We start from the raw sequence: 26,991 nt of genomic DNA on the forward strand, positions 1-26,991 counted from the left end.
TTTCATTATTTTTTCCTACCACTGTAAAATGTTATTTGGGGAATTTGTTTGGGACAGCACTGAATAAGTAAATTAACTTGGGAAGTATTGTAATTTGTATTATATTAGCTCAACCCATCCATGAACAGTTAATGTTCTTCCAGTTATTTCCTTATTTAACTTAAAAAAAACCACTTTAATATGCAATTTAAACAGTGGCATGCTAACCCATGTTTAACATCCAGTTCCCTAAAAAGAATGTAAGAAAGACACATTTTGAAGTTTAATTTTCATTATTAACATCTTCCCCATCACTTCCTTAAGTCTAGAAATCAATAAAAGTCATGTCCTGATTTATAGCATTTGTCCATTTCTATGCTATAAATGTTCACTCTGAAAATTTAATAATTGTTTTTTGTGAGCTGGTCTGAGCAGCCTCTAGTACACCACTAAGTCCAGAAGTATTTTATAGATTTAGAACATCTCAGAGTTTGAAGGAAACTGGAAGACCACCTAGCTCAATATGTTCCTGAAGAGGAGTCTCCTTCATTAGGTCTCTGATGAGGAATCATTCAGGCTCTGTTTATAGAACCTCTGAACAGGAATCCCAGTAATCCCATAGGCAGGCCACTCTGCTTTGGGACAGTTTTGATGAGGGACACATATCATTATCATGATGCTAGAAACTATGGGATACAAAAGTACAAAATTCAGAACTTGCCCACAGGGCTCTTCTCTTTGGGGAGACAATGAATGAGCAGCATATCAAGAAACAGGAAGTATTTCTATGTGTCTGCAGGAGATGCAACTGTAATAGTAATATTGCCTTGGATAGTGCCCACCAAGACCAGGAAATTGTTCATTGGGTGATACAAAGAAAGGAGATCTCCAGGAGTGAGTGAGTGAATGAAGATCTGGAAGGGTCAAGAGAGGCTTCTTGGAGCAGCCATGATTAGAGTTTAGACCCTGAAGCTTAGGAAAGATATGTAGCCACCAAGAATAAAATCTGGAATATATAAAGGACAATCGATCCTACTAATCCGTCAAAAACTAGATTCTCATACATCAGAGTCACTGAATCTGTGACTTTACTGGTATAGGAACTCCCAGGTGAAGAAATACACTCTATCAATACAGGTCTGTACCTTTTCCAAAATTTACATAGTCTTAGATGCCTAAGAATTGAGAGGCTCGGTACCTTGCTCAGAGTCACACAGCCATATTTTGGCTGTGGTGGAACCTAGATCAGGGATGTCTACATCTGTGTTCAGATGCCCTCTTATACCAAGGAATGTTAAAAATATGCCCTAGATCAGGTTTCCTATTAATACAATTCTTCATCTTTAAATGGATATATAAAGTTTTAATGCTCGAAGTAAGAAATGATGACTGATTCATAGGTGTCCAGGCCACTTTTAGCTGGAATTATAGTGCAGGAAGTAATTTAGTTCAGTTGGACAAATACATGTTAGTCACTACTCCAGGCAGCATGGGATAATTGGCTTGATTAGTAGAGTCATAATTATGTAACCTGCACTAATACAGAGCTTTATAGTTTGCAGAACTCTTTCCAGAAGTTATTTATACCTTTAAATCCTTACAAAATAATCCATACTCAAGAAAATTATGGGTAGCCCGAGGGATTTAACCAGGGGGAGATGATTTAGAGGGCACTTCAAGAAATAGCCACAATGTGAGCAGAGACCTGAGTTTGTATCACATTCAACAATGTAGAATCATCTATGTTGGCTGGAGCAAAGGGGGCATTTAGCAGGGTATTGGGAAGTAAGGCTGGAAATACAGGTGGGGTGATGAAGGGGGAGTCTCGAATGCAGAGCTGAGGTGATGGGACATAGTTGGAGAAACCATAGAAGTTTTTGATCAGGGGTATCATCTGTTGTTCACAGTAATGCCTCAGGAAGAGTAATCTAGCAGCTGTGGAGAGGATAAGTTAAGAGTCAGTAGGGGGAATGAAAAGACAGGATGGATGTTAGAGGCATTTCCAAAGGGGTTCAGCCCTCTATGCTCCAAGCAAGCAATTCACTGGCCTTTTCATACTTAAAGACAAAAAAAACAAGGACAATATTGATGTAGATACAATTTAATTCTTAGGTACTCATCATCCAAATGATGCCACTTTTAAAAAAATATCTCTCTAGCCATGATATCAGCAGATCTTGAGTCTACATCCAAATAAATTAACAAATGAATTATATACATAAACCAGTAACTACATATTATGGAGGGATGGAAAACTCATAGATGTAGAGACAAAGGAAGGTTCAGGAGTCATCTTGGCCAACCCCTTGATTTTATTTGTTTTAATCAGCTGACACCTGCTTTCTCACTCTCCTTGCCCATTAGAATACAAGAAAACAAAAAATCATCACATATATATGGAGTCAGATCAAAACAAATTTCTGTATTGACTGTGTTATTAAAAAAAAGGTTGTCTTAGTCTGCCTTCTGAATCCTTCATCTCTCAGGAAATGGATAACATATTTCCTCATTAGTCCTCTGGAATCCTGGTTAGTCATCATGTTTATAAGAGTTTAGCACAATAATATCCCATCACATTTATTTATCATGACTTGTCCAACTGTTCCCCAGTATATGACCACCTCCTCAGACTCACATTCTTTGCCACCTCAGAAAGAGATTTAGGTATTTTTTTTGATATCCTTAGACTTTGTTTTGCTTAGCACTAATCCCTCCTTTAATCTACACCCCCCCCCATTCCCAATCCCCTTCCTGCTGAGTGAAATTTACTTCTGTACTGATGTAATTTGGGGGGACTCTCACTCCTTAGATGGAGAAATGAGGGTTGAAGGCAGTGAGGAAAGGGTTGATGAAAATGGCTTCCCTCACTACTCCCTCCTGGAGTCCCTGACTTACTTGAGGGAGTCAAAATGGAGATCTCCCCTCAGTGAAGGCTTGCCCCTTGGTGGCTGTGTCGACCCTGAAGGATGGCAGGAAAGTCTTCTCTACAAGGAGAGGTATGAGGGACCTCAGTCCAGATATGCACTGCTTTGGGGCACTCACAAGCCCCCCCCCCCATTTCTTCTTGAAAGCTGACAGCAAGATGGCGTTTGCTAATCAGCTTACTCGCTAGTTGTAAATAAACGAGATTGAATTTGCTATCTGACTGCCTATTTGATTTAATTGTTGATTGGGGCAAAAGGTCAAGGTTAGAGGGGTTCTGGTTGCCCTAAATCTCTTTCTAAGTAAAACTAATTACTGAAGTACAAAGCTTTTTCCATACCCAAGGGAGAGGTAGAATAGGGGAGAGATTTTAGTTCTGTATCTCAAATGCTCATGGAAATGAAAGTCTTTGAAGAAATTAGGTTTCTTGATAGGAACCAAGGATGTTTAAAGAGGAACCCTCAATATTAGGATTTCTATCAATGACAGAAATCTCCACAGGTGTCTTGAATGGCCCTGAGAAACAGCTCCTCCTTTTACTTCCTTCTGTGTCTTTGCACTTAAGACCCTCCTCCTCAGGAGAATTTCCCAGAAGTCCTTGTTCAGTTCCCAACTGTTGTTCTTGCCTCATGCAACTGTGGATTCTCAACATTCCACTCACCCCCAACAGTTCTCTTTTCTACTCCCCATCATTACACCAAACTCTATATGTGTATTCTTCCTTCTTTTAATCAGTTCAAATGAGAGCGAGATTCAAAAGTCAGCCACTCTTATCCTCTTGCTCCTTGTTTGTATAGATGTCTACTTGTGTACCTTAATCATTTGAGATAATTTCCCCTAAACTTCTTCTCCTCCCTCCAATGTTTTCCTCTTTGTCTCTCTTTCTTAAGATCATTGAGACATAAGAGATTCACTCCATACTTTTCTAATTGGGTTCCCTCAATGGAGCCTGACAATGGTAGGGTCCAGAGGTAGATCATATATGTCATCTCTCCATATTTGAATGTGAAAAATTAATCTTCATTTAGTCCTTTATCATTGTTCATTCATGTGATCCTAGCTCTAACTGTTTGTATGTTTCTTTTCACATCTGTTTGTACTTCAGTGTTTCTCTGCAATTCTGGTCTTTTCATCAGGAACACTTGGAATTCCTATCTTTCATTGAAAATACACATTTTTTCCTGTATTATTACATTCAGCTTTGTAAGTCCACACTTTTTAGCCTTTTAGAATATTAAATTCCAAGTTCTCTGATCCTTTATAGGAGTAGCTGCTGAATCATGTATGATCCTAGCTTTGGCTCCTCTGGCTTGAATTCTTTCTTTCTGGAAGCTTTGGATTTTGACTATCATATTCCTGAGAATTTTCATTTGTTCTCTCTTCCCCCCCTCCCCCCCAGGAGATGACTGGTGGATTTCTAGTTCTTTTTTTTTAAACCCTTACCTTCTGTCTTAGAATCAATACTAGCTATTGGTTCCAAGGCAGAAGAGTGGTAAGGGCTAGGCAATGGGGGTCAAGTGACGCCCCACACAGCTAGGAAGTGTCTGAGGACAAATTTGAACCCAGGACCTCCCATATCTGGGTCTGGTGACCTCTAGTTCTAAGAGACTTGGGAGTTTTCTTTTTTTAAGAAATCTTGAAATAGGATGTCTAGGTTTTTGTTTTGGTCATGGCATTAGCTATTCTAATAATAATTAAATTTGTTCACATCTATTGACTTTTCAGATTTTTTGCTCTGAGATAATGTCATATTTTCTTCTGGTTTTTTTCAGCCTTTTGGTTTTGTTTTAATATTTCTTGTTGTCTTCTGAAGTTGTTGGCTTCTATTTGGTCCATTCAAATTTTCAGAATTTGTTACTCGGACAGGTTTCATTCTTTTTATACCAAGCTGTTAATTCCCTTTCCAGTTTTTATTCCCATTGCTCATATTTCCTTTCTAATTTTTCCTCACAGGTTCTTCTCATTCATTTATAAAAAAACACTTTTTAAACTCTTGATTCATCTCTTTCTGGAATGCTAACTTAGAATTTGTCTCCAAGCTCTGTTCTCTGGAGCAATGTTCATAAATATTTTGGAGTTATTCTCATTTGTAATCATATATTGAGCATCCCTGTCATCACTAAAGCTCATTATGATGGGGTTCTTTTTTTGTTTGCTCATTCTTCCAGCCTCTGACTTTGGATTTTGTGTGAGGATATGACTCAACCATGCAAACAACCTATTATTTGATAACTTAATTTCTTTAAAAGTTCTTTTTTAATGACATTATTAGCATCACTATAGTATCTCCTCATTGGTCCTAGTTCTACCTTCTGGCATAGTCTAATGCAAAATAAGACTAATCCTAATATTTGAATATCTAAAAGAAAATAAAATGGTAAAATAGAAAGAAATATACTGACTATGGAAAAGAAGTCCTGGGTTCAGATCTTGCTTCTGACCTGGGCAGGTCACTTGTCCTCAGTGGTCTTCAGTTTCCTCATTTATAAAATGAGGGAGTTGGACTCACCATTTTCTAAGGTTCTCCCCACCTCTAGATCTATGGTCTCTGTTCACAGTAGCTCTTGTCTTCAGACTAAAAACACCCTCAGTTCTTTTAACCATTTTTCTTCTGATGGCAAGATCCTTTCTGGTCTTCATTGTTCCCCTCATGGGATGCTCTGCCTACTTTATTGGTGCTACTCTTAAAATGTGGTGCTCCAAAATTGAACACAGTCCTCTAGGCACAGTCTGACTAATATCTGGCACTTCATTCAGATCACAGAATATGGAATCACAGGACCTGAGTTCAACTTCTGCTACCGCCTAGCTCTATGATCCTGACAAATGAGAGTCTTAGACTAGATGGCCTCGTAAGCACCGGCTCTAACAATCTAGGATATAGTTTTTCTTTTCACTGTTCAATAGACAATGAAATAGGTATCAGTAATTTCTATGTACTTGTTTTGCTATGAAAATGAGTATCTCTCTGTGTGTACGTTTGTGAAACTCTACCTTCCAGCTTGAATCTGAACTTAATAAAGAGCGACTCCGACATGCAGCAGAGTGCCAGGAGCTAACTCTTCGGATAAAGGAAGAAGCCAAACTGGAACTTGCCATTGAAAAGGAAAAACACCAAGAAATAATAAAACAGTATCAGAGAGAACAAGAGAAGCTTCAGAAGAAGGTTTGTGGCACAGAGGTTGGACACTGGCTAGGGAGATGGGAACAGGCACCTCTTACCTGCTGGCAGAGCTCTGGACCACTTGAGTTGCATGCCCAAGTGATAGAGCTGACAGCCAAGCTCTACTGAGATGTAGATGCTGGAGGGAAATAAGAGAGGGGTAGAGTGAGGAACACCTCAACCTGGCCTTCGGGACCCTATTTTCACTGAATTGGGGCATTCCCAAAGATAAGAGCAGGACAGGAGTAAGACCTTGAATAGCCAGGGAGGAAAGGTTAGTGTAGGAGCATAAATGTGACCTGCAACCTTAAGCAGATTAGTATTGCCATTCTTAAATTACGTTTAGTCTAATTAACCACGCCAAAGAAGAGCACAAATGGAGAACGAGCATAGACTGATTAGAGCCATAACTATATTCTGATCAAACTTTAGCCAGACACTTTATGGTACCTATTGTAATCGACAGAGGGCGTGGGCATAATTAGAAATTATCTCTATTTATTTATAAGTTATTAATAATCTATAATTAAAAATACTAGCCATAGTTTCACATTTTTAAATGTGAATTTCACTTTAGAAACAAATTTTGCCTGAACAATTAATCCACAGAAATGTTTCTTAAAATGTTCTTTGAGGACCACTAATTATCCACAGGGAAGCTGGGTGGCACAGTGGATAGAGTGTGGGTCTGGAGTCAAGAAGAACTGAGTTCAAATCTAGCCTCAGGCACTTACTAGCTATATGACCCTGGGTAAGTCCCTTAACACTGTTTCCCTTCATTTCCTCATCTTTCAAATGAGCTGGAGATAGAAATAGCAAAGAACTGTAAAAATTTAAATTAGTCTCTAGTAATAAAAATATTATATTTTATGAGATTTATTAAGGATTATTAGAAATCAAGGAATAAAGGAAATACAAAATAATAAAACAGAAAAGAGAAAGAGAAAAAGAAAGAGAAAGAAAGAAATTATAATTTGCTTTTTTTACCATCAAAATAATATCATGAATTAGTTCATCTAAACTTATTACAAGCAATTGATTGTCATCCAGCTTTTTGAGCCTTTGTCCTAACATGTGCTCTCCCTTCTAGATAAACGACTTAATAGACAATGCTACCCATGATCTGAGGAGGGAAGTGGCCCTTCTAGAGAAGAAGCTCCAGGAAACCCAGATGCAGTTTTCTGAAAAAGTGGCAGTGAAAGAAGCAGAAATCCAAGGCCTTAAAGCTTTGGTGATGGATTTTGAATCCCGCCTGAGGAAGGAGATGAACAATAATGACTCCATTTCAGAGGATTTGAGGAAGGAGATAAAACAGAAATCAGATGAATTAGAAAAAATCACCCAGGAGCATACCCAGCTCATGCAGCAGTTTAATCAGGCCCAGGAAGAGGTAGGAATGAGTTGGATGGATAGCATGATTGGTGTAATGGATGTAAGATGTACAGGGAAAGGAGGTCTGGGCCAGAGAGTCCCAGCTCTGCCTCCAACTCCAGCTATGGCACCTTGAATGTCTCATTGCCCCTCTCTGCCCCTCACTCCCCTCTTCTAGGAGAGGGAGGTTATAGTTAGAGAATATCCATACTACCTTCCATTTCTATGGTCTTCTGACTCTAGATTGTTACTCAATTGCATCTTATCAGCTAAAACTCTGAGTCGAAGCATCTTTGAATTTTTTGACCCAATTACATATTGGCAACTAAATTTCTGCTGGAGGAATTACCATCTATGACAGATGATGACCTCCTATTTTCATTCCAAATATGCTTTTGCCATTTGTACTTTCTTTTCTGTTAGTAGTGAAGCTTCCTACAACCTGAACTGTTAAGGAATTCGCTTTTTGTCTGGGTTTCTTGCCTTACATGTTTTTCACTATTTTGGCCATCTTTACCTTCTGGTTTGGCCAACTGAATACTTAAATATGAAAAGGTGTAGTTTCTTCCACAATATAAAGTTCTCATGATGTTGGATTTCTAAGATGTGCAAAATATTGGCTAGTTCCTAAGTACTTTAATCATGAAGACATTTGGAAAACTGGATCCTATCAAAGAAAGGCAGGATAACTGAGAAAGGATGGAAGCAGTGGGTGAAGAGTGATTGGATGGAAGGTGTATGTTTTTTCCCAAGTATACTGGACAGTAGTGATCAGGAATGCATTTACAGGAAATTAAGAAAAGACATCAGTCAAATAAATAAAGACATCCACAAACATGATGGGACACATGAAAATGTTCTAAAGTAAGGTGTAGGATTCCAAGTATAATATAATATCAATAAGGAAAGGAAGAAGTAAGTCTGGGCTAAGAATCAGAAGACCTGGTCTCTAGTTCAGATCCTACTTCTGATAAATAACTTCAGCTCTGTGGGCCTCATTTTCCTCATCTGTAAAATGGGTTAACAGCCCCTGTCCTTTGCCTTCCCATGGCATTAGGAGCCTCATATGAGTTTCACCTACATGAGGATGAGGGAGAGGAGTAAATCAGTGGAACCTAGGAGATGAAGGCCCATAAGATGTGCCAAAGGCATCAGCTCTGAGCAGGAGTACCAGGGGACCTCTGGGACTCTGGATGAGCCCAGCTCTGGACTTGTTAGTCCAGTCTTCAGACAAGGGGGTGGTGAAGACCAGCCTTCAGCTGTGAACAAGGGAGGTAGGAAGAGGCTGGTGACTAGCAAGAAGTGGATATCAATGCCTTCTCTGTTTTTGCCTTTGGTACGGGCTACAAGAGAAGATGGAAGAAGGGAAGTCTGAGGTGGGCTCTGGGGAGAGAGACAGGAGGACAGCCGAAGACCCCTGCCAGGGAGGATTCTTTGGGAAAGCAGCTTTCTAGAAAGGGTCTATAGGGCCCGGTTTCCACTTATCTAGTCACTTGAGTTGAAGTTAAGGGACATATTTGCAGTGGCCTAAATCACTGGGGCTAAGGGGGCATCTCTGCTTCAGACCAGCAAAGGAATCGTATTTCTTTTAGTCTCTGTTCCACTTGGGCAGCAGTGATTGGGGAAGGAGACTTAAAGCTGGTTTTTCTGCTGGTTTTTAAGCAATCCCCTGGTTTGGAGTTTGGACTGAAGAGGGGGCATAAATGTGAACTAGAATTAGGGCAAGGATGAGGGGGATGAACTGCACCAGCTGCTTTTCATTGAAAGGTAGAGAAAGGGAACAGCTAAGCTCTAGATCTTGGGATCCCAGTGTGTAAGCCAGAAATGCATTTCAAAGGTGTAACAGGGAGCCTTTCCTCATGCCAAAGGAGGCTGCGGGTAACCTCCCAGGAGAAGGAAGATTTTCCCTGACAGCAGCTTAGGGGTGTGGACAGATGAGCTAGCTTTCAGACACCTGGAACCACCTGACCTGCGAGCATCGACCCAGAGGAGTCTGGAGAGAGGAGGAAGCTCCAGAAAGAAATGGAAAAAGCACAGAAATCCTGAAGGTGAAGGGAGGGAAGGCAAAGGCAAAGAGGTTCCAGAGAAGGGAGCAGAGAGGTGCCCATGATGCTCGCTGAAGGAAGGAGAGGGGATAGACTGGATCCAGACTGATGGAGAAGCAAGCGGAGCGTTTACTGGAGGGCAGGTTGGAGAGAGGATGAGACATTTGTAGTTACAATTCAAACCCTCCTCTTAGGCAATTTATTCTCTCTTGGGCTATTATTATCTCTGGATGAAAGGGAAAGAGAGACAGCTCCAAGGAAGTCTTACAGGACTAATTAAAGGAACAATAAATAAAGGTAAAGACTAAATAGGAAATGGCTCAAGGAAATACAACAGCTCCAGTCATCTGAAGAAAAGAAAAGGCAGGGAAGTCTGAATAGGCATACCTATACATATATAGACAGATATACAAGCACATGTATGTATGCAGGTATAGAGAGAGAGGTATGCATTTATGTATACATTGCTCTATAGGAAAAAAGGGAAATAGAATCATGCCAAAGAATAAGAGCTCACATTCATGTAGGATTCCATCTCTTTAGGAGAAGCACCATGTTGGAGTTGATAGAGACCCAGCTGATGTGGGAGTCTAGAAACTCCTGTCCCACCCTGGCTGTGTGACCCTGGGCAAGTCACTGCCTCTCTACACTCCAGGCAGCCAAGGTGCCAAGAAGGTGGCTTACCCTTAGTGGGGAATCCCCTACAGCTTAGACCCATCCTATCGAAAATGGCCTGGCATAGACCATCCATTGGGTTCTCCTAGCCATTCAGCCAGGTGTGGGCAGGAGAGGGGAGTGTTCTTTTCAGTATGCTACAGCTGAGAATGTCAATGCTAAGGCAGTTTAGCTTATATGACTTGCCTAGAGTCATGGAGAGGCAGTGTTTGAACCCTTAACTTCCTAACGGCAAGCCCTTTGCTGTGCCTCCCGTGAATTATGTGGAGTCCCAAGTGGAGACTCTCTCTGAGCCCCATGATGTGTACAAGAAGTTACACTCAGTCCCTGGAGAAGAGGTACAAATGGTTTCATCTACTGGGGGTGAAAAAATGGTCAAGAGAAGACTCTAGGGGCAGTGAGGTGGCTCAGTGGATAGAGGACCAAGCCTGGAAATAGGAGGTCCTGGGTTCAAATCTGACCTCATACCCTTCCTAGCTGGATGACTCTGAGCAAGTAATTTACCCACCCACCCCCATTGCCCCATTACTGCTCTTCTGCCTTGGAATCAATACTTATTATTGATTCTAAGAGAGAAGGTAAAGATTAAAAGTAACTAAGTAAGAGATAAAAGAGAAGACTTGAAAATAAAGACTAATTAGCCAAGAAAGCCCTGAAGGAGAGCCAATGGGGAAGGTAAAGGACTTGGGGGGAAAAGGAAAAGAGGGAAGTTATGTGCAAGCAACAGAAGCTTGTGATCCTTCAAGAGGACTCCATAAAGTGGAGAAAAGGAATATTAAAATTGTTTTTGAGGTTACAGGAAATGGCAGAAAGAAGGCAGAGCAGAAATGCTCTATGGAAGGTTCAAGGCTTTTAAGATCATTTTGGGGCAGGGGCTGCAGTCCTTACCTGAAGAAAGGCTTAATGGAGAAGACATAGGAGTAAATCCTAGCAAAGAACCCCTGAAAGCTCTTGGCCAAGAAGAAAGGAAAATGAGTGCAGGGTTATGGCTCCAGAGGAGGAGCCTGTGATGGGATCTTAGCAAATGGGAAGCAGAAAAGGAGGACTGAAGAACCCTGGACCTTGGGAAGGCTAAGTCCCTGAGAGAGCAGAAATGTGGATGTCTGGAAGTGGCCAGCCAAAGATTGCCACATCCCATAGATGAGAAGGAGGAAGAAGAGAAGCCCAGGCTGGAGAGGAGGGAGGCCCTCGCAGAGAAATCCTGGACCACTGAGCTCCATCTATTTCCTAATCCCATGCTCTGCTTCTACAGATGAGCACAAAGTGGAAAGCACCCAGGAATGCAGTGTTCTAATGTCTTACATGATTACATGTGTAAAATCTATATGAGGTTGTTTACACACTCAGTGCGGTGGCAGGAGGAGGGAAGGAGAGAATTCAAGCCTCAGAATTCTCTTTAAAATGTGAGAAAAAATAAAATGAAAGTACCTTAAATTTGGAGATGTCTGGTTAGCACAGAAGAGCAAAAAGCATCTAGTTGGCTCCAAATGTTGGCTCGAAGGTGTTTGGAGTCAAGGACTGTTTGTTCATTAAGGGAACAGGACATCATGGGGAGAAAAGGTCCCTTATCTTGATTGTGGGGAAACAGCCTCCCCCACCCATCGAGAAGGACCCTGGGAGGGCATACCGTGCCTGCTTTAGTGACAGACTTCCTTGGCAAATCCTCCTGTTACAATGGGTAGGAAAAAATGGAAAATTGATTCCTGAAAGGAAAAGAGGGAAATTTCTGCAACATAATCACTGCAGGCTGGAGCTGTGTGGTTTTGAGATTGTCTTGAAAAAAGCAAGGGAGTGAGTATGGAGCAGCTTCCCCAAGAAATCTTTGAATGGAGTTGATTTGCAGAGGGTGGGCATCCTTGGTCTAGAGCATCTGACTGGGAGGGGAGGAGTGGAAGGAAAGGGGGGGCCCTGGAACTAGAGCAGCAGGAAATGAAGGATCTTTGTGTTTTCAGGGTGTCAAGGTCTGTAGGACACAAATAATAGAATGTTAGCACCTTGAGGGCAGGGATTTGGTCCAAGGAGAGGGGGTTGTTTTTTACTTTTGTCATGGCATCCCCAGTGCCTAGCACTGTTCGTCACCTAATAAATATTAGCTTAATTGACATATGGCATTTTAAAGTTTGCAAAGCACTTTAGATAGTATGGTCTCAATCGAGCCTCTCAGCAGACCCATAAAGAGATGCTATTGTTTCCCCCATTTTACAGATGAGAAAACTGAGCCCCAATATAAGTGACTGATTCAGGATAAGACCAGTAGTAAATGTCTGATTTCAGGATTTGAACTCAGGTCTTCCTGACATCAAATGTGGCACCATCTACTCTGCCAGGGAAAACAAATGTTGAGTATAAATATGGGGGAACTAGCAAAATGAGGAGACAGGATGCATTAAAATAAAGCTAATTCAAGTCAGCCGTGCGAACTCTTCTTCTTTAATGCTAAATTAACGGTGCAGCCTGACCATGATTATATTACTGAAGTGTTGTTCATGCTAAAATGACTTCCTGTATAATGATGGCGGGCATGGCCATGGGATTGGAGATCTGCCCTTGCTTTCCATAAAGGATCTCATGTGGTCCTTAGCAAGCTCCCCCAGAAGGGAGAGGGGAGGAGGGCACTGACTGACCATCCTGGGCAGTCGTAGCTCACATTCACAGTTTCTTGCTCATGGAACACCACGAGGAGCTCACACCATTAACAAAATGGCCTCTGGACCTTCATGAGTCTCCAGTTTCTGTTTTCTCATTCGGCCTTGGGTCTGGGACCCACAAACAGAGCCCAGGATCTTGCTAAGCATGGGAATCCAGCCTCACTCCCCAAGAGTTCTTCCTCCTGGGGGCTTGGCCTTACTTCAGGCTTTCCTTTGATCCTCAATCATGGTTCTTGTTGCTTTTCCATCATATATAGGAGAACTATGGTGAGGTAATGATCAGCCTGACCAAGTAGATAAGTGGGGTGAATCAGTATTGTGGATGAAGTGCTGTGGATGATGTCAAAGGATTTGGGTTCAAATTATGCCACTCCCACTCACCACCTGGGTGACCTTGGGAAAGAAATTTTATTTCTCTGGGCCTCCATGTCTTCATCTGTAAAACAAGCTCCATAATCCTATAGGATTTTTTAAAACACTGACTTAGGTCACTCACTCTCTAATATAGCAGCTAAGGGTTCAATTGATGGTGCTCAAAAGCATCCCCTCTAAAATCCATTTCCTAAATGAAGCCTCAAACTTTTCTGGAGAATCCACTCTCCCTGGTACCTTCTACACTGCCCACATTTCCAACTCTCCAGTTACCTGGAAAGTATTTTTTAAGTCATCGTGGCCTCTCAGGTGAACCCCTTCTTCCAGGAATGATCCAGGGGACTCTGAATGATCCTGGCTACAGAACGTTAGAGTGGAATCAGCCTGGATGTGCTTCCCTCAAGACTGAACTTCCCTCTGAACTGTTGGGATGCTTACATGGAGAATACACACACACACACACACACACACACACACACACACACACACACACACACACACACACATTTCATCTACAAGGCTTTGGTGAATTTTCTCCTTAGAACCCTTCTATTTGGCAAAGGCAGGTTTTTATGATGCCTGTCTTATGGAAGAAGGCTGTTCACAGGGTTTCTCGGTGCCTGTCAGTGACAGAGACGAGGAGAGAACTGAGAGTTCTCCACTTGAGTCCAGAGGACCATTCTGATTCCAAGACTCCACAGAGCTAGAACTAATCCTTTGCCCCAAGGCTCAGAAATGACAGGATTTCTTTCCTGGCTTAGCCCTCCAAGTTTGCTGACTGCAGATGCTTCCTGACTCAAATGAGATTCTCACCTTCAGAATGATAAAGTTGCTCAGCAAGTTATTTCTCTTTTCTCACCTCATTTTTTTTGAATTGAAAATAACTCCGAATTGAAAAAAAACAACTCATCTACAGTGAATCTGGAAAGTTGGCCATTTTTTAATATATAAAAAAACCTTGGACAGATGGAAAAATCCTTTATTTTCCTTTTGACATTTATCTATTTTCCCTTCTATATAATTTTTATAACCTTTCTGTTTGGGGTGAAATTGAGTTACATTTAAAGGTATCCAATGTGGTTCTCATTTTAAACATAGATGCAGACCCAGTTCTTTCCAAAGCAGTCAGAAGATACAGGGAGCCTTCAAAAGCAGGAACTACCTTCCAACTAGGTTTATAGGTTAAAAGTAATTCTAGGGGCAACTAGATGGCTCAGTGGATCGAGAGACAGGCCTACAGACTCCTAGAAAGTCCTGAGTTCAAATCTGGATCCAGATACTTCCTAGCTTTGTGATTCTGGGGAAACCACTTAACCCCCATTGTCTAGCCCTTACCTTGGAACCAATACCTTATTCTTTTTATTTTAATTTATTCTTTATTCTTTTAATAGATATCAATATCTATTCTTTTCTTTCTTTTTTTTTAAGGAAATGGGAATTAAGTGACTTGCCCAGGGTCACACAGCTGGGAAATATCTGAGGCCAGATTTGAACCTAGGACCTCCTGTCTCTAGGTCTGGCTCTCAATCCACTGAGTTACCCAGCTGCCCCCCATGGTATTGATTCTAAGAGGGAAAGTAAGGTTTAAAAAATGATTCTAGGGGGCACCTAGGTGGCTTAGTGGATTGAGAACTAGGACTACAAACAGGAAGTCCAGGGTTCAAATGTGACTCCAGATACTTCCTAGCTGTGTGACCCTGGCAAATCACTTAACTCCAATTGCCAACCAAGCCTTACCAGTCTTCTGTTTTGGAATACCAATACCAATAGTATTGATTCTAAGACAGAAGGCTAGGGTTTTTTTTTAAGTAATTCTAGAGTATTGGGCTACAAGGAATCTCTTTTGAAAAAAAAATTATTTAATGCCCAAGAAATTAAAATTCAGTTTACTGGTTGCAAATATTTCCCAAATGTTCTTTTTGTTTACATCTTGTACCCCTTTGGAAAGCTGATGATATCTATAGATTCTTTCTCAGAATCATGTTTATAAATGTATAAAATCCGCAGGATTACAGAGGAAACCAATTATATTGAAATAATAGTGATCAAAATGTGTTCTTGTCATTTTTTAATGGACCCCACACTAAGAACCCCAGTACCAGACCGAGATGGATCTTGAGAAGCAGAGAAATCTAGTGGCTAGCAGGCTGGCTTTGCAGGCAGGAAGACCCAAGTGCAATTCCTTCTTTGGACATGTGCTAATGACAGAACCAAAGTCAAGTGACTTGACCTGATTCCATCCCAAGCTGTTGCAGAACAGTAACTAATTGCCATGAGTGAGCGCACTTCGCCCTAGTAATACAATCATGGGTTTAGAACAACAACAACAAGGTATTCTTTGAAGAATACCAAATGTCGCCATCATGACAAGCATTCGTGTTTCCAAATTGCCCAAGTGTGTAATGTTAGAAATGAATTTAATGTTTCTCTTTGGATCTTCTAGCTTGTTTAGATGAGGTCTACTGACCTTCTTTGACTAACCCAAACTCAGCACAGGTTGCTCTTGGTTTCTTCAGACCTCAAATGCACAGAAGAATTTGACATCTGCTGCCATTTTCACATTTTGTAAACTGTTCGTTGTAGAAGCTATATCGAACAGAGGCTGGCTTCTTCTGTTCTGCCTGCGTCATTCAAGTAAAAACATCACACTTTTCTCAATGACTGTAGCAGATTTTAAAGCGAGACTATCTTCTTGCCCATGAAGATGAACAAATGTTTAGTGGATTCTACTGGTCATGGGCTGATACCACTGACGGGTATATAATCTGAAGTCCTCATGACCCCATTGCCAAGCTCAGCTCCATCTCTCAGTTCTCATTAGTTTGAGTTTACAAAGATTTCCCTCTTCCTATTGCTTTTCAAGACAGGATGAACTATAACCCTCCATTCTTCCTGTTAGGCACAACTGAGTCACAGGCTCCAATTTCCTGAAGAAGAAATGAAGACAGAGAACTCTCTTAAAGAGATCCTCATTTGCTTTTGCACCAACACAGAGAAAGGAATAGAACGGAGATTTCCAACCTTTCAGCCCTTGAATTTTCATTTCAGCAGGAACTCCTCTTTCAAAGAAAGAATAGAAGATAGTCAACTCTTTTTTGCCCTGAAAACTAATCACTCTAAGAAATGAGTCACAGAGCAGTGGGCCTTATGCTGAGGACATCCAAGTTTGACCCAGAGTGCCATTGGCGGCCAAGGTCCATCTTGTTTGCTATAGGTTTGCATAGAGAGAACTTGGGATTCTCTTAACCCTTTCAGCTTAGCCTCCCATAAATGTTACTGGCCTGGAATAATTTCAACCCTTTGCATGCATTTCTAACTAGTTCTATTATTTGAATTGTTGTCAGTTGAATGAATTTGACTTTTTCTGTCATTAGAACTCCTACCAATACATTACCCATCATTTCATTCTACGAGATCAATGCACTTATCATTTTTGCCACTCACCTCACTGTTAGCGATCATCACGTTTTCTTTGCATGTTAAAATGAAATGAATTTCCTCAAGGGAATTGGCATCTCTGGTGTACTTTGTCCTTTCAATCTGATCATATTAAGTATTAGAGCCAAGACTTCCTAGATATTATGATCACCCTTTACCAACGGACCTAAATAGTAAACAAAAACCAAAATGAGATACTTTCTTTTCAGAGGAAGATCATCGTATTATATTTGAGAAAACTTGGGCAGAATCATCTGAGTATTTTAGAATGTTTCTTATTGCTGCAATGTGACAGGAAGCAAAGTAAATGTTATCTCATATGTTTATCTGTTTAAAAATATTAAATTCAAGCATTTTTTTTACAAGGGCTTCAGGGGTTGAGAAGGAAGGGAGGCAGTCAGTTGACAAAGCTTAGAGGCTCAGTTAGAAGGTTCTCAGAAGCTGGAGTCCAAGTCTCAAAACAATAATCCTCCCATCAGCACTGCTGAGAGGTAGTCATCCAATCTTCCCTCAAAGCTCCCCAGAGACGGTCACCCACTAGGACCGACTGGAACAAATCAATTGTCTGCTCAGTCTCTTGGCTTCTTTTCTAATGGCACTGAAGTCTTCTCTGTTGGGGGAACAAAGAAAGTCCATCACCCAGAAGGTCCCCATGGAGGAAGGGGCCAAATGAATCCAATTAATCATGGAATAGGATCTCTAGAGTTGGAAGGGAATTTCAGAGTCATTTAGTCCAATACCTCCATTTTACAGATGAGGGAAAGTGAGGCCTGGGCATCCCCATCTTCCAGTTTCCTTTGAAATGACATCTGGATGATCCCTCACCTTGCAGGCAGCATTACTCTGACAGCCTTCTCCTGGATTTTATTAACAGCTTTCTTAATGTGTGGTACCCAGAAAGTAATACAGTATCTCCGAAGCAGTTGACTAGGGCAGAGTAGAACGGGCCCCTCATTACCCTCTCTCTCTGGACTCTGCTTCTGTTACTATGCTTTTTTCATCTGCTATATTACTCAGTTAATTCAAAGTGAATTCAGCCTACTAAAACCCCGAGATCTTTTTCATCTAAACTGTTGTTTAGCCACATCTCCCTCGTGCAATATGATTTTTTGTATGCCAGTGTAATCGTTCACTTTTCTTCCTTTGAAAAGTCATCATTATTAGCCTACTGCTCGAGAGATTATTTTTCACCTTGACTTTTGTCATCCTGTACATTGGCTCTCTCTCCGAGCAGTGCGTCGTCTGTACCATTGTTATCAAGTCAACAAGCATTGATTTAAGAACCATCTGTGTGCCTGGCACTGTACTAAGTGCTAGGAATACAAAGGGAGGCAGAAGACTCTCCCTGGAGATCATAGTCTATGGCATGACAACATGCCCGCAACTGTACACATGAGATATAGGCAGGACAAGGCAGAGCTAATCTCAGAGGGAAGACAACTCGTATAAAGGGCTCTGGACAAGCTTCTTGAAGAAGGTGGGATTTTAGCTGAGGCCTCAAGGAAGCCAGGAAGCCAAGAGAGCATGCCAGGTCTGAGGGGCATCCGTGAAAATGCCCTGAGTCAAGAGATGGAATGTCTTGAAGAAGGAACTTTAAGGAGGCCAGTGTCACTGGGTCACAAATTACGTGATGGGGGACTATGGTGTGAGAAGCCTGGAGAGGTAGAAAGGGGCCAACTTATGAAGGACTTTAAAATCCAGAAGATTTTAGATTTGAACCCATAGATGAGAAGAAGCCATGGGAGTTCATTAATAAGGGATGACATTGTCACAGTGTAGGGTGGACTGGAGTGTAGAGCGACTTGAGACAGTTCGTGAAAGCATGAGAATCCCATCTCTGCCTTCATCTACGTCACTTATAAAAATGCTGAACAGTGCCGGGCCAAGGATAGATGCCCAAGACCCTTCTCTAGAAATTTCTTTCCAAGTTGACACTGAACCATTAATTACTGCTTTCTGAATTCAGTCATTCAACCATTTCCAAATCCATTTAATGATACTTTCCTAGTTTGACTCCAGCTTTTCCACTAGAATCACATGAAAGACTTTATTAATTGCTCCATTAACTCTATCCACAACATTCCTCTAACATACCAGTCTAGTAACCTTATTCAAATAAAGGGGGGAAGGGGAAATGTTATCTAGCAGGATTTCTTGATGGAACCATTATGGGTTTCTGGGATCACTACTTCACTAGAGAATCACCTAGAACTTTGTCAGAAATCAGAGTCAATCTCACTAGTAGATCTTTTGAAGAATTTCCTCTCTTCCCAATTTGACAATCAGGGCCCTTGTTAGTGCTTCTCCAGGCCTGTAATTACTCATGAACCACAATTACAGGCATCTTAAACACTTGGAGGATCAGCTTATCATGATTCTTTCCTTTATGTTCAGCTCAGCTGACAGCAACAATTGCCCTTAGATTTAATTAGATCAAAACTGAAGGGAAGATTTTTTTTCTGTTTAGAATCTAAAGCTTTATAATGACTTGGATATATTTACAGACATAAATTAGTTGACTAGAATTCGTTTTTTTTTAAACTAGTTGAATTACATAAAATGACCATTTTCATTTTGCATGCATGGATCATAAATATAGAACCTAGAAACAATCTTGGGAACCACGTAGGCCAACCTTCTCATTTTACAGATGAGGTAAGTGAGGTCTAGGGAAGAAAAATGGTTTGTATGACCTGGATTTAAGTTCCTGATCTGTCACTTACTAGTCATATGACAAGTGGATGAGTTACTGAAGCTTATGGTCCCTGAGGATTACCATGTTCATTTGTCAAATGGGGATAGGGATGCCTCATCTACTTGTCACGAGGATTAAATGACAGGGAATCTGTGTGAAAGCATTTTGTAGACTGAAGTACTATTGATAACCAGAACCCTTCTCATCACTGGCCTTGTTAGGATTCAAATTCTCTGGAGACTGTATCTTAATTGATAACCATTTATTAAATACTAAAAAGCAGCTGGCTGTTCCCTTAGCAAGCCCCCTCCAAGAGCCAGGCTTACACACACACCCTCTCTCTCTGGATTCCCTGGAAAAAGTCCTTGCATCCTCTCATGGCTCAACTTTATGCTCTTAGTAGCATCCCTTTCTAAAGCCCCTCCAGTCAGAGGGCTCCAACCTCAGTCTGGGCAAGAGGCAGGCCTTCAGGATGCCGGGGAATCACGAGGGGTGAGGAACAAGGGTCTTTGGGCAGCCCGGAGTCAGGAGACCTTTAGAATGGCTTTGGAGTGCACGTGTCCTTTCCTCTCTACTTCTACTATCCTAATTCAATCAGCGAGTGGGGCAAGTTGTAACCTAATTCAATCAAAGGGAGACTTTAAACTTAATATCAAAATTCACCCCTTTTAAAATCCAAAGTTTGTCTGGGGGTACCAAAGAAAAGGGTACAGGCTAGTATTAACTTTTCACAGCTTTAAACCAATTCCAGTAGACAAGATTGTCTCAGAATGGTTAAAATTTTATCTATCGATATAAATCTATAGGCAGTTAGGTGGCATGGTGGTTAGAACCCCAGGCTGAAGTCAAGAAGACTCACCTTTGTTCAAATTTGATCTCAGATATTTACCTTGCTGTATGACCCTGGGCAAATTACTTAGCTCTGCCTCAGTTTCCTCATCTGTAAGATGAGCTCAAGAAAAAAATGGCAAATCATTGAAATATCTCTGCCAAGAAAATCCCAAATGGGATCACAGGGAGCTAATTCTACTGATAAACAACAGCATATGTGTGTGTGTTATACATATATGGCTCCATACATATATATTTTATATGTGTATGTATGCGTACTTTTCTTGTGTTGCATTACACATCTATCATAGCTTGGTCACATCCCCATGAACAAGATGAAGCACTATGCCAGAGATATGGAGCTGCAAGGGCTTCAAAGAACACAAGCCTGATGGAGATCAGTCCTACGTCTCACACTGACATCGTGGGGAGACTCTTTGGATACTTAGTGCAGTGTCTGGCACACAGTGGGAACTTAATCAAAGCCTGATGGCTTGACCTGACTCCTCTGGACCTTTCCTTTGTCCTCAGTGGAAGGAGGGAGCTGGACTCGGTGGTTTCCAACTTTCCCATCCCATGAGCCTATGTTATTCATGTGGGATGACAGAGGAAGTCACCGACAAGAGAATCCCAGATCTCTGGTTGCCCAGTTGTCTCTCCAGAGATGTTACCAAATAGCCAGCCCTTTGTGTGTGCTCCGCCATTTACAACAGGCTCTTTTTTTCCCATTTCAGAACACTTTTCTTCAGGAAACAGTGCGGAGGGAGTGTGAAGAACGCTTTGAACTGACTGAAGCTCTTTGCCAGGCTAGAGAACAACTCCTGGAACTCAAGAAGCTCGATGGGAATTTCCCATTATCCCGGAGTTCTCTCAGTCAGGGCAACCTAACCTCCTCGGCTCTGGTGGTCAGTAATGGAGAAAGAAGTCTGATGAGCACAGCCCCAGGAAAAGGAGCCAGAATCCCCGTCCTGCATTACATCCCCAAGTCATCACCTAATTCCTCATACTCGAATCAGGGCCCAGGTGGTAGCAATGGGATCTTACCCATCCCCAAACCTCCCAAGGGAAAGGCATCTTCAGTAAATGAAACACGGCACAGGATAGCTGGGATACTGAAGAGTAGGCTGAGTCAGCATCGACCTGGCTGGGATTAGCTGGTCCATGTATAAAGTTCGATGTCAAGTATCGGAGTGGTCCCTTCGCTTGAAGGAGTTAGCGTTGTTTAGGTTTAAACTTAAATTCTCAAGCAATTATGAGACAAGATCAGCCCAAGATATCAAAGGGACATAGAAGTTGAGAGGGGCAGTCAGCATCTGTGTCTTTGTGAAGGGCCAGATTTTCAGAGATTTTCAGGCTTTGAAAGCCTGCTGCTCCATTTAAAAATTATTAATCAGTGTGTAATAAAGTAGTCACGTTTTCCAAGAGCCTGAGAGCTAAATTCAAAAGCTGCACAGGAAATCAAGTAGTGGGCCGCCCAACAGACCACTTGACCCCAGCAGATACAAGTTTAGAGATCACAGCAGAAATTTTCCCCCTATCGAATCTTTTCTATCTCTTGTAATTCACGGAGGTAGATCTCTACCCCCCAAATGAGAAAGGTAGTGCTTCCTAGTTGTGAAGAGTATCCTAATAATTGAATGATCACTCGTGGAGGGAAGGAAAGCCCGTTAGCCTTCTAGAGATAATTGCCAAGAATTTTACTTGAAGTATTTTCGGAGTTCACGATCATCACTGTCACAAGTGTGCCTCCTCTCTGTGCCTTAAGCCCTTAGGGATGTACATGGAAAGCCGCCATCGCCATCGCCTAGGTGTTGATGTTTTTCTGTTCAAGCCAAGCAAGAAAAGTAAGTAGCAGCTAGGGAGCTGGGCATCTGTGTGAACCAGGCTGACAAGTCTGCAGAGAAAGAGCGAGACCTCGAACACAAGAAAATAATGACGTTGATTTTCATAGGCAAAACATTTTTTATAGGTAGTTTTCAGTAAATGCGATTTTGTACTCAGAGTTGTTTATGTTTAAGCTTCAATTCTCAAACAATTGTGAGAGAGGATTTCACTCAAGACAGCCAAAGGGGTTTAGAAAGAAAGTGAGAGGGGCAGGCAGTAGCCTTGTCTTCTGACTCCTGGCAGTTCCTTTTACTGTTCTCAGGCTGGATTAGTATCAACAGAAACAAGGCCAAAGATTTTAGCCCTGCTTAAAATGGCCAGATTCTAGGTACGCTTCAACACTTTCTTATCACCCTCTGCTCTGGTCGTTTTTTAATTCTCATCTTTCTCTTCTTCTCTCCTCCAAGAAGAATCCATCTTCCAATAAAATTTCCCTTTAAATCTTTCATTAGCTACGACATCAAGAAGTTCTAGCCTTCAAGGCCCTAGGCTGGAATGATATTAACAGATCTGTAATAAATCATTTCCATGCTCTTATACCTGCCTATGGTATTTGCCCTTGTTATTGATGAGTAAAGGTGCCTTGAATCCTACCCTGTACAAGAATGAAGGAATGAGGGGCAGCTGGGTAGCTCAGTGGGTTGAGAGTCAGGCCCAGAGATGGGAGGTCCTGAGTTCAAATCTGGCCTCAGACACTTCTCAGCTGTGTGACCCTGGGCAAGTCACTTGACACCCATTGCCTAGCCCTTACTGCTCTTCTGCCTTGGAACCAATATACAGTATTGATTCCAAGATGGAAGGTGAGGGTTATTTAAAAAAAAAAAGAATGAAGGAATGGCTCAAGCAAATGGCCACCATCTCCATTCTCTCAGTCTTAGAGACTTTTGCTAACAGAGCCACAGGACTAATTTCTACACAAGGTACAGAGAACCCCCTGAGAGCAGGGTATTCTTTTGTCCTTGAGTATAACAAATAGTGACCCCCAAACACATCCATACATCCTTCAATGTGCTTCATTCTTGGCATTCCAAGAAGAAATGCTATAAACACTATTGCTACATAACGGGGTAATATTGTAACGAATTCCAGGGAACTGTTCAAATTTGTCCTACTAGAGTCTGTTTTTAGGAGGGTGGAATATATTTAAGATGCTAGTCATTGGCTAGTGCTTAGAAATCTTTATTTTACAGAGAGTGGTTTTCATTCCAATGACATTTGGCCTAAACTAAGAGTTTTAGAATTTTAGCTGGCAGGAACTGTTTAGGCCTTCTAATACACTTGACTTTAGGGAGCAAAACTGGAATTTAGAATGAAAAAAGGACCATAGAGGTCCTTCAAGTCCAACTCCTTTATTTTACAGGCTTAGAGGCAGGGGTAGCTAGATGGCTCAGTGGATTGAGAGCCAGGCCTAAAGGTAGGAGGTCCTGGGTTCAAATCTGGCCTATGTGACCTTGGGTACGTTATTTAACCTCTAATGCCTAACCCTTACCACTTTTGGAACCAATACAAAGTATTCTAAAACAGAAGGTAAGGGTTTAAAAAAAGATTTAGGGGCCCAGACAGATTAAGTGAATTGCCAAGATCATAAGTAACAGAGTTGGGATTGGAACTCAGGTCTCCCAACCATAAATTTACAAGTAAATCTCTAATCTACAAATTTGTGTCTTCATTTGGATGAGAAAACTCAAGTCCACAGAAGGCAAAAACTTCACCTAAATCATACAAATAGTTAGGCAACAGAACCAAAGAGAGAGTCCAATTCTCCTGCCTTCTGGTCAGTTTGTTTCCCTTTTATTGTGGGTTATAGAGCTATCTGTAAATTAAAACTGTTCATTGAAAGGGAGGGCACCAGGTGAAATGATAATCTAGCCCAATCTCAACTCTTATTGTCATAAGAATATAGATAATCTCTTTATCCTGTGAAAATAACTCCCATGTTGTATGCTAAGTTCTTTTTGCTTTGTCTTGACACCTACATTTTGATTCTGTTCCTAGGATCCCAAAGGAGAGGATAGAGTCTCTTAAATTTTCATAGGTTAGAAACTTGATTTTAAGCAGAGAAGGGAATTGCCAACAAATCTTGGCTTCTGTATTCCATTTCTATCCAATTCGATGAGCACTTGTGAAATTCGTACTAGATATGCAAGAAAATACAAAGACAAAAATGGAACAACCCTTACCCTCAAGGAGCTTACATTCTACTGGAACTGCTGCTAACCCCTTGCTTTATGAGGAACTTGTAGCAAGTGAGGTTTACATGCTATAAAAATCAACCTCAGAACAGACTGCAGAATTCCTGCTAGATCATCCTATTCATCCCATGTTTGCAGAGGCATTTCTATAAAATTAACAATTGACAATATAGTTTTCATAATTATAAACCATCTGAACACCACTATCTGAGCTCTGTACTTACATCATTTGAAGGAGAAGGTTTAAGGGAGAAAAAAAAGCCATGGAAATTAAACAAGCAAACTGAGGGATAAAAGGATAGTAAGGAAAAACAATTTAGTGGCTTCCCTAGATCCCTCCCCCAGGTAGTGACCTGCTGGTACCAAACAGTAACACAAAATATATTCTCGTCAGGAAATCCCCTAGTCACATCCAACCCTCCAATGTACACAGAAGGTCATCATTCCTCTAAACCCATGCTCCCTAAAGACCTAAACTTTCCAGTGACCTCAGTGGAAGATTTATGCATGTATGGAGAAGAGAGCATCACTTTGGAAATTTACACATGTTCAGAGAATTGAGCATTCACCATTGAAATGCTAAAAGGAAAACCATTTTATTTTCCCTGGCATTAGGGTTATTTTTTCCTTTTTTAAAATGAAAATTAATGGGTTCTTTCATGCAATTTTTAACTTCCTGAATAAGAGCACTGAATATTTTGCTCAGAACTACTTAAAATTTCTCCTTTCTGGTGATAGAATTGACTGGAAATCACATTAATATTTTAAATTATGTAAGATTAAGATGCTAATGTTCCATTAGCCTCTAAAAGTCTTTGAATCATTTGTAGTCTTTAAAAGTCATTATCAATTATAAAAATAGCAAAGTTCTCTGACTATGGTATAAATGTTATCAAACTTTATCACCTAAGTGCACCCATCAGTCTATCAGTTTTATGTGACTTTAAGGGATAAAACTGATATGCCTACCTAAATTGCCAAAACAATTAATGCCCAGTAGCTGAAAGCACCCAACTGAAATCCTTTGGTCTTTATGTATTGCAAGAATCTGAATTAGTTTGGGTTGACGGTTCACAAGTTCTGTTATTTGTATGGGCCAATAATCTCTTTCCCTCCATGCTCTTTCTGAAGTAGATCTAGGGTCGCAGCCATTAAAGCAAACCTTCCCCTTATCACCAAGGCCTGGGAACATGCTCAGTACTTGACTCCAGGGTGGAAGTAACAAGCCCTCTAAAGGAATAAACACCCCTTGGGTTTGAGCCAAGTCGCTTTCATTCTTTGCCTGGAGAGCCTTTTCAAACCATCAGCCCCAACTTGACTCTAAACAGGATAAATTTCTTGGCTCTAAGGGAAGACCCAGATGAAGCAAACTCCCAAGTACTGACTAGTGCATTCTTAGGATTCAGAAGGATCTTGGTTCAAGGGGAAACACTGTGGCACAGTTGTTGCAGTTAAGGGCTGTCTAGTGACTCCTATCTTCACACATTGTTAAATCATAGCATCATAGATTTAAAGTTGGAAGGTCATTTAGTCCAACTCCCTCATCTAGATAATGAGAAAATAGGAGACCACGGGTACCAGGTAACTTGCCTAAGGTCACACAGCTAGTAAGGGACAGAGCCAAGATTCAAATCCACGTTTTCCTACTCCAGACCCAGCCCTTCTGCATCATGCTCTTCCACATATAAAGGCAATAAAAACTAATCAACTAAAAGCATCTGCCTTCATCAGAACATGGGAACCTGATATCCTGGGCCAGCATACCCTAATGTCCATTGCACTCTGCAAATGGACTCATTAATGACTTGAAACTATGACTGATGCAATAATATTCCCAAAGTTGTGTCTCTAGTATCTGAAGAGTTGCATTTTTCATCTTTAAGATGTTAGCCTTATAGAAAGAAATCTTTAAGTTGTTGCTAATGTGTTGTCTTCTTTAGGATCTTCAATATGTATATTTATGTACTTTAAAATTCAAATTTTCATTTAGTGAGTTTCCCCGATAGTGTCATGGCCCTCTCAGGAAAGCATTTTTTATTGTAGCATCTGTTGCAATAAGGCATAATTCCTGAATTCCATAATTCATTTAGCACTCATACATGATAGCACTTTGTATCCACTGAGGGATTATAATATTTCATTGGACACCCTTCACAAAATCCTATCAAAATGAAAACTGAGAAGCCCCAAGATGAACCAAGTTGCCCAAGATAAATAATAGATATGATCTCTGAAGAATTTTTAAATGGACATAGGTTCTATCTGTATCCAGTGACTTTGAAGTTGAAGCTTCTTGCCCATTTGACAAATAATTGATCACCAACTATGTGCAAGCATTTTGCCAGGCAATATGGAAGAATACATGCAGCCTCTTCCCTTAAAAAGCTTACTACTCATGGGGATGAAAGAGCTAAACAAATAATACAAGATAACAAAGAAACATACCCCAGTAGAGAGGCCATCGGAGGGTTGTGAGAATTCAGAGGTGGGTGCTATACTATTACTTTCCAGCTGAAGTGATCAGAGATAGCTGCATAAAAGTGAGGTATTTGAACATGACCTTGAAATATTTTGAAAGAGATGGAAGAGGGAGAGCATTCCAGACAGAGGAAACTAAACTATGGAGTGAAAGCAGAGCAGTTAGTACTCTTTGGTGTAATAGAAGTTCAGGATGGAAAGGGTGGGTTGGCATCATGGAAGACAATAGAAGAGAGAAGGAGGAGGAGGAGGAAGAGGAAGAGGAAGAGGAAGAGGAAGAGGAAGAAGAAGAAGAAGA

General features: G+C 41.1%; 1 protein-coding gene across 1 annotated transcript in view; it reads left to right on the forward strand.

Annotated features, from left to right (window-relative positions):
- The window catches only part of LEKR1 (leucine, glutamate and lysine rich 1), a 177,982-nt gene extending 150,991 nt beyond the window's left edge, over positions 1–26,991 (forward strand). The window contains exons 11-13 of the mRNA XM_016425307.2: positions 5,903–6,067; positions 7,155–7,454; positions 20,874–26,991. Of these exons, the coding sequence (XP_016280793.1) occupies positions 5,903–6,067; positions 7,155–7,454; positions 20,874–21,293 (885 nt within the window). The 3' untranslated portion in view covers positions 21,294–26,991. The remainder of the gene's footprint in view (positions 1–5,902; positions 6,068–7,154; positions 7,455–20,873) is intronic.

This window comes from Monodelphis domestica, chromosome 8, assembly GCF_027887165.1.
Source record: "Monodelphis domestica isolate mMonDom1 chromosome 8, mMonDom1.pri, whole genome shotgun sequence".
NCBI lineage: Eukaryota > Metazoa > Chordata > Mammalia > Didelphimorphia > Didelphidae > Monodelphis > Monodelphis domestica.